The 8,999-nt window shown below is 34.3% G+C and overlaps 1 protein-coding gene across 1 annotated transcript; it reads left to right on the plus strand.

The window, feature by feature from the left end:
* Positions 1–3: 3 nt before the first annotated feature.
* On the plus strand, positions 4–1,384 carry LOC124885473 (5-OH-xanthotoxin synthase-like; the record flags this gene model as incomplete). The annotated part of the gene is made up of 2 exons (XM_047405967.1): positions 4–219; positions 541–1,384. Coding segments are annotated over 2 exons (849 nt in total), but the record flags the coding sequence as incomplete, so codon positions are not given.
* Between the last annotated feature and the right edge of the window lie 7,615 nt (positions 1,385–8,999).

An 8,999-nucleotide genomic window follows, 5' to 3' on the forward strand; every position in this document is an offset into this window, starting at 1 on the left:
TTATTAAGTTGGATTGATAAACTTACTGGATTAACAGATCGACTTGAGAAAATCTTCAACGATTTGGATGAGTTTTATGAAGAACTGATTGAGCAACATCACAATCCCAATAGGCCAAAATCTATGGAAGGAGATATTCTTGATCTTTTGCTTCAATTGAGGAAAGAGCAATCCACTCCAATTGATCTCACTTTGGATGATATCAAAGGAATTCTCATGGTAATTTTCCTTGTCTTGAACCTATCTAATTCTACATACATCTCGCGTACACATATATACATACACATATAATTATATGCATACATGTGTTCATCTAGATGCATATATAGATAAAAAATGAATGAGTTAGATCAAATATGGGTGGGTCAACATGGATTATTGATCCAACCCATCCAAATTTCGCTTAACTCATTGAAACTTAATCAGGTAGGGTACTGTAAGATTGATTGATTTTGCCACATCTAATATGTAGCACAAATGTGCCCGTTATCACGAGTTGACCATGTTTATCTTCTTCCATGTCATTTTTTTTATTTGTAGAATGTGTTCGTTGCTGGATCAGACCCTAGCGCAGCTGCAATAGTATGGGCAATGACAGCGTTGATAAAGAATCCAAAAGTCATGAAGAAAGTCCAAAATGAAATCAGAGAAACAATTGGGGACAAAGGCACTGTGAATGAAGATGATATCCGAAATACGTCCTACTTCAAAGCCGTGATAAAAGAGACATTTAGATTATATCCGCCAAGCCCACTTCTAATTCCAAGAGAATCAATGGAAAAATCCACACTAGAAGGGTATAAAATTCCGCCAAGAACTATAATTCATGTTAACTCATGGGCAATTGCAAGGGATCCTGAAATATGGGAAAATCCAGAAGAATTTATACCTGAGAGATTCTTGAATAGTGATATCGATTTCAAGGGACAAAACTATGAGCTAATTCCATTTGGAGAAGGAAGAAGACGATGCCCGGGGATGACACTTGGAGTTGCAGTGATGGAACTTGCATTATCAAATCTTCTTTATGCATTTGATTGGGAATTACCTAGTGGGTTGAAAAAAGAGGACATTGATACAGATGTTAGGCCTGGAACTACCATGCATAAGAAAAATGAGCTTTGCCTTGTACCTAAAAATTACTTTAAATGTGAATTTACTGCGAGTTCTTGAGGTATGTTGAAGTTATTGAGCTTTCAACTCGAATTATGTATACATATTCATCATACTGGAAAATCAATAGTATAATATATCATCCTTCGGAACTTATATTTTAGATTTATGTTATATCAAACTGTTGTTTGACTCTTCTCCGAACTTCACCCATAGTGGGAGTTCTAGTGTACTGGACTGTCCTATGTCATATCAAATTGATTTCACCCTCCTCCTCGTTTGGTTTATTAGAACTTTCTGCTCTGTTTATTTGATATTATTCAATTAACCTTATCAATGCTGGTGTATTTTTTTTGTAGTTGTGGAGGATATATTAGTATAATTTGTTAGAGAAATTTGGATCATAGATAGACTTCATGATCTAAACTTTGAAAAATGAAAGGAATATCATTCTTATAAAGTTGTAAGGATAATATTATTTGTGAAAATTTTATTCTTAAGATGAAAATGTTGTGTCTCAATTTCGAGGTGTCTTGCAAACCGTTGACTTGTTCTAAGACGAAACATTACACATTAAGAAGTTACAAATGTGTATGGAGATCTATTTGAATGATTAATGCAAAGAATGCCATAAAGCGTAAGACTTTTGAGTTGATTCCATTTGTTGTTGGTCGAAGAATAAGTCCTGGTTCACCATTGGTATTTAGAATGGTTCCAGTAATATTGGGCTCACTATTGAACTATTTCAATTGGACATTTGAGACAAACATTGGGCCAAAAGAATTAGACATGGAGGAGAAATTTGGTACAACCTTAACCAAAGCTTATCCTTTGCGAGCTATGCCATCTCCTCTTTGATGCTAGCTGAACCCAAGTTAAAGGATACATTTATGTATTATGTCAAATTTAAAGGATAAAGAGTAGAGCACAAACCTGCAGGAATGTGGATTTTATGTAATTCTCATCCATCTCTCTAGGATTTTCTGCACTGTGGTTCTTTTTCGTTTCCTTCAACCGCTCATTGATCAAATCACCAAAAAGTTTAAACAACTTAGCAAAATGGATGCTTGTGCGGTACCTTATTCTTTGAGGATCGATATTTTCAAGTATGGGGAAAACATCCACTAGGTTGATCTTCCCAGCCTCATTTACGATGCCCCAGATCACATCCTTCAACTCAACCTTAAATTTTGAAAAGAGTCATAAACAGTTATGTCAACATTGTAGGATATCTATGTATCATTCAATACAGAATAAGTAAAAACAATCACATTCTTCAACTCCACCTTTGAATCCGAAAAAGGGTCAACCAAATCCTTGGTGAAAAGGATGTTTGACAACAAATTTGAGATTAGTCTTGAAAGCAACTTGACCTATATCCACAACTTTAGCTTCTTCACAACATTTTGCACAATAAGCAAGCAATTCTTTCACCTTTTGAGACCTTAGATGTTGATTTGCATCAAGCCTATTGCTCGAGACAATATTTTCATTCAATTTTTTCCTAAGTGTTCACCATTGAGGACAAACTGGAAGCCATGACAGAAAATTTGCAATAGTTGTGTGCTTGAAGAGCGTCGGAAAAATCTAGTTGAAAAGGCTAAGTCTTGTTTTTGAAGGACTTGTTTCTCCATGGCTGACGAAGAAATGAGAACTGTTGTTATTTGTCCTAGTTTTAAACTCATAATTGGACCATAAATATTTGCAAGATTGGCAAGTGATACATGAGGTTTTGCACCTAACAAGTGAAGGCTTCCAATAATTGGCCATGGTGATGGCCCTGGTGGAAGATTTTTGCTGCCTGTGCTGCATATTTTTGTTAGAATATAAAGAAAACTGATCAAGGCAAAAATTGATCCCATCACAAGTGTATGCTAATCCATTATGCTATTGATCTCTCTCTCTTGCTTTTAACTTTCACAAATTTTGTTACATAAGAAAGTTGCAAGCTCTACCATTTTATACGTGTTGCATGACCTTCCAAAAAAAATATGATATTTGAAATTTACTACCAAATCTAGATTTGCTACATGTAGAGCCTAAAAAGGGGAGACACTCTTCTATCCAGAGGCGGAACCATGATTTCAACTTAAAATGTTCAATATTTAAAGAAAATTTAGCCGAAGGAATTCAACACCTACTATAAATATTTATTTTGAATAAGCATGACAAGTATCTAGAAATGTTGCTTACTCTAGCCGAAGGAATTCAACACCTACTATAAATATTTATTTTGAATAAGCATGACAAGTATCTAGAAATGTTGCTTACAATTGTAGAGTAGAGTATCAAGTGGGGCCCACAATGAAGAAAAGTCATATACACATGTGCAAGAGTTTTTGGAAGATATCCACGTATGCATATGGAATTACTAAACTACCTTCATGAGTAAGCATGCATGTCCACGAAGTATTGCTTGCTTCTCTAAATAGTATATCCACCCACATGCCCTAAAAAGACCTAAATTTGGTTAGTCATTAGACGTACTCATATACTATTTATAGTAACCTAACTTTTTTGGTTTATAGAGAATTTTACACTATAATCATCCTAAAGATTTATTTTAATTTCACTTGATTTTAAATTTTGATTATCTTGTAATTCTCTTAGCCACATTAATTATGCTCTGCATATACGTGGCTTCACCCTCACCTAAAGGCTTAACAAACAATATTCATCTCATTAATTACTTTAATTTGCCTTTTTAATACGTCTTTATATTTAGTTTCATATGGAGGAAAAAAATATTTAATTTCATGTATTTGATAGGTTTGTATCTTGCTAAACTCCCCCACACCACCCAAAAAATAATAATAATAAATTACATTGACAACGAAAGAATAAAACACAACGAACTTCAAAACATTAAAAATACTAACAAAATAAGTCTAAAATAAATTAAACGGAGAACTTAAATTAACAAAGTACCATAATAAATCAAATTTTCACACTTGAATATCTCTTATTTCATCTAAAAATTAAATTTTTTCATTAGGTTATCTCAAATCATCTACTTTTCTCACTTTGGCATCTCTTATTTCATCTAAAATCAATTATTTTATCCGAGTATCTCTTATTTAATCTTAAAAAAAATTAATTCTTGTCACTTGGTGTCTTTTATTTCATTCGAAAATCAAGTATTTTCACTTGAGTGTCTCCTATTTTATCAAGAAAATTCAAACAATATTTCTCAATTTCTCTTTCTTAAGTTCGGAGAGTCAATCTTAATTTAACAATCTTCTTATTTTATTCAATGAATTAAGCTTGAATATGTGAAACTTGGGTACCATTACTTGATTAGCAATATTATGTATATGTTTTTGGTTCCTATTTTGGTGGTTATTTGTAAGGAAAAATTATATAGATATCATATATTTAGAAAATATTTACCATCTATAGCAATACCTTTTGTTTATTATAATCATTTATAAAAAATGTGCACTATGCATTAAAAGTGAAATATATATACAATATAGATAAGTGTTTTAAAGTGTATTATGCTTATTAGGTAAGAAATCTCCAATACAAATTAAAAATGGATTATGAATGCAATATAAAATTACAGTAATCAACAAGAAGAGATGTAAATTACACTAAGGGTGATTTTCAATGCCTAAGAAAAATAATCTTTGCCTTATCCCTACGAATTATCTGTAAATTCAAGTACATTACATACATCTATGGTCTGTAAGTTCATTGAATAAGAAAAATATAATAAAATCATTTACATGTGGAATAACCATCACTCTAAATTCTGAATTCACTTTAAACCACTTTTAACCTTAGAAATGTCGTATTTTAATTCTAGACTCGCATCCCACAAAACTATTCATTTTTTAGTAATGAAATTTGATCAGATTTTGAAATTTCACTTTCACCAGCAAAACTTTAAATTTTTTCCGAGTAAAATGCATGTCCGCACACAACTTCAAAATCATAAATTTCAAATTTCAACCTCATAATCTATTAATTATCTACGGCTAAACGGGAGCTTATAGTTCATTCCATCTAGGCCTACGTATAGCCTTTTGGCTAATGCTATCTAAGTTTTGCTACACATGCCTTAGAAATGTGTAAATATTGATTGCTAAAGAACAAAGGTCATTTTCATTTATGGGTCTGTTTTCCAAACAAGATATTTTCTGTGTCACAATCATGACATACGTATACAAGTTTATTTTTACTTTCATATTTTCCATTGATAACTATATTGAATGGTTTATATGAAATGATCCAACAAGAGAAGTTATTGGGAGTATAGCACTTACATTAAAGGTTTTAGTTCTTAGACCAACTTTGTGCAAAAAATCAAACACCCTCTCTCCCATTTTTATCCCTCTCATCACGGGATCTTGTTAGGACCGAAATAATGAGGTGTCATGCCGAAGCTAGCAAAGCAAACCTCAAAAGACCATGAATAAAAAGATAAATGAGAAATAAATCAAAAGAGACACAATAATTTAACGTGATTCAGTCAATCGACCTACATCCACATAAGGAGACGAGCAATCCATTATATAATAAAAGAGAGTACAAAATGTCAAGAGAGTCAACTTCACACAATTCACTCAGAATAAAAAGAGATTCACACAAGTGACATTGCAATACTTGTGTCTCACAAATCCTCCCCCTAAATGAAACTCTCAAACGCGTAGGACTACATTGTGGAAGCTACCAAGCTAGAAGAAAGGAGCCTATGTTTTCCTTTTCCAAAAGGGAAACCTGATTATGGTGTCACACCTTTTTTTAACTCCAAAGAGATTGATTTTTTAAGTTTGAAAGGGTTTTTATTATCAAAGTGACAAAATGAAGATTTGTTTCGAAAGAGGATTATTTACATTTTTTATTCAGAGTCGCCACTTGGCATAAATTGGGTGTGCCAAGTCACCCTTGGATATCCTTTTTCAAAACTGTTTGACTCTTTAAAATTGATTTGCAAACAGAGATTCCGATTAAGGATTCTGTTGACCGAGGGGAAGGTGTTAGGCACCCCTCAGTCCCGTGGTTTGACCATGGTCACTTGGTAGAGCGTATCGGCTAATTCTGACACTACTAATGTACAAACCACGCAAAACATGTAAAACAATCAAACAAACAAACAAAACAAAACAATTCAAAATTTAGTGTTCAGTCCCATTATACAGTTCCAAAATGAAAATAAAAATAAAAATAAAAAAAATACGGAAATATAAACCTACTCTATTCTAGGATAATTCTAACTACACTCTATTGCCAACCAACCAATTTTAATTTTTAATGAGATATTATTTCAACGCGCAACCCATAATCAATCCATAATCAAGAAAATCAAACACCGAATCACAACAAATAATAATTCGCATTATCACATATCAATTAACACACAGAATTCAATTCAAAGCATCGAGCATGACAAGCGACAAAATAAAGAAGAGGAGGAATAGAATTGGACCTCAATTCAAATTCGAAGATTCCAGAATTTAGTATTAACCGATGAAGAGACGAAACCCGCAACCGAACCTCAAACAACGAACCCAGCCTCAATACACGAACCCGCAACTCGAATCTCTAACCCAACGAACCAAACTTGAACAAATAACTCTATAACCAATTAATCCCAACAAAGCTCGAAACTCACAGAAGCTAACGACATTCGAAAATTTGAGAAAAATTTGACCGGAGGGAACGAGAAACGATGGGAGGGAACTGATTTGGTTGCTGTTTCGCAGGAGTTTCAAAAAAGGCTCAGACAGCACCGAAAAATGGATAACAGCCCGATTTTAAAGCAACAATGATGTTTTCCGGCAAGACACTCACCGGAATTATTAGCTCGACTTCTTCCTTCTCTCTCTCTCTCTCGATTCTATCTCTCTCTCTCTTCTCTACTCTCTCAATGGAAATTACGTGGGTGTTTTTGGTGTGAGGTTTGTTAGAGGAGTGTGCGTTGTGGAGATGAAGTGTCGTACCTGGGTCGAGTATGGTGAATGGAAAAACGTTGGTGAAGGGTCTGTGAGTATGAATGGAGAAGATGCTTTGAGACCCCTTTTTTATTTGGAATGTAGTATGCATAGAAATAGCCCAAAAAAGAATCTCTCTTCTTTTATGGTGGGCCCTCTTAAGTTATTATCATGTGCATATATTGTTATTATGCTACATTCTGTTAGTAGTGAGGAAAGGTTCCATGTGACGTGAGGTGGGGTGGGGTATGGGGTGGTGAAGTACGTGGGGTAGGGGTTAGGTGTCCACCTCTAATTAGAGAGGTGGTTAATTTTGATTTAGTAGGTTGAGATAAAACAAGATAAAATTTGTTTTGAGTTGGTTTTAATTTTTTGTCATTTTCTGGAGAGATAATTACACGGGGTAGGACACATGGTAAGACGAGGGTAAAAATAGATAACTTGAGTTCGGGAGCGACAAAATTAGGTGTCTACATCATGCCCCCTTTGGATGTAAACACAAAGTGTTTTCAAACAAAGAAGTAGACAACGAGACCAAATTTTGATCTGACTATTATTCAAAAGAAGAAACGAAAGAAAGAAGGACAACTGAGTTGGAGAGGCGAATGAGGTTCCGTCGAGGTTCCGGTTCGCGGTTCTATCATTACATCAAAATGAAAATTACAAGTTGAACATAAATGAAATTTATAAAAATCCTATCTATACAGCTTCTTCGACTCTTGACTTGCTATTTCATCACCCTATTCTTCAGGTGGGCTCCTGATTTATAATTTCTTCAACTTATTGTTTGGTTTTCAATTGTTTCACCTCATTGCTTAACTTTCAATTTCTTCACCAAGTTGCTTGACTTTTCATTTATTCGCCCTGTTCTTCAGGCGGGTTCCTAACTTACAATTTCTTCAATTTTCCATTTCAGCACCCAGTTCTTCAGACGGGATCCTGACTTACCATTTTCTCACCCTGTTCTTCAGGCGGGCTCCTGAAACTAGAATCAAAACTAGAACGAAAATTATCATAAACAAAGATTATAATAAAGAAGGATTTCATCATTTTTGAAAGTAATGCCCCATTTTCCAAGAGGGGCCTGAACTGAAAGTAAAATCTCATCTTTCAGGAGGGACCCGAACATAAAGTAAATTCCTATTTCTTAGGAGGGTCCTGAACTGAAAGTAAAATTCCATTTTTCAGGAGAATCTTGAACATAAAGTAAAATCTCATTTTTCAGGAGGGTCCTGAACAGAAAGTAAAATCCCATTTTTCAGGAGGGTCCTGAACATAAAGTGAAATCCCATTTTTCAGGAGGGTCCTGAACAGAAAGTAAAATCTCATTTTTCAGGAGGGTTCTGAACATAAAGTAAAATCCCATTTTTCAGGAGGGTCCATAACAAAAAGTAAAGTCCCATTTTTCAGGAGGGTCCTAAATTGAAAGTAAAATCTTATTTTTCAGGAGGGTCCTGAACATAAAGTAAAATTCCATTTTTCAGGAGGGTCCTGAATATAAAGTGAAATCCCAATTTTTAGGAGGGTCCTAAACAAAAAGTAAAATCCCATTTTTCAGGAGGGTCTAGAACAGAGAGTGAACTCCCATTTTTCAGGAGGGTCCTGAACATAAAGTAAAATCCCATTTTTTCAGGAAGGTCCTGAACAGAAAGTAAAATCCCATTTTCAAGAGGATGTTGAATATAAAGTAAAATTTTATTTTTCAGGAGGGTCCTGAACATAAAGTAAAATTCCATTTTTCAGGAGGGTCCTGAACAGAAAGTATAGTCCCATTTTTCAGGAGGGTCCTGAACAAAAGTAAAATTCCATTTTTCAGGAGGGTCCTGAACAGAAAGCAACATCGCATTCTTCAGGAGGGTCCTGAATAAAAAGTAAGGTCCCATTTTTCAGGAGGGTCCTGAACAAAAGTAAAATCCCATTTTTCAGGAGGGTCCTGAACATAAGTAAAAT

The sequence above is a fragment of the Capsicum annuum genome, unplaced genomic scaffold, assembly GCF_002878395.1.
Source record: "Capsicum annuum cultivar UCD-10X-F1 unplaced genomic scaffold, UCD10Xv1.1 ctg82792, whole genome shotgun sequence".
NCBI classification, from domain to species: Eukaryota; Viridiplantae; Streptophyta; class Magnoliopsida; order Solanales; family Solanaceae; genus Capsicum; species Capsicum annuum.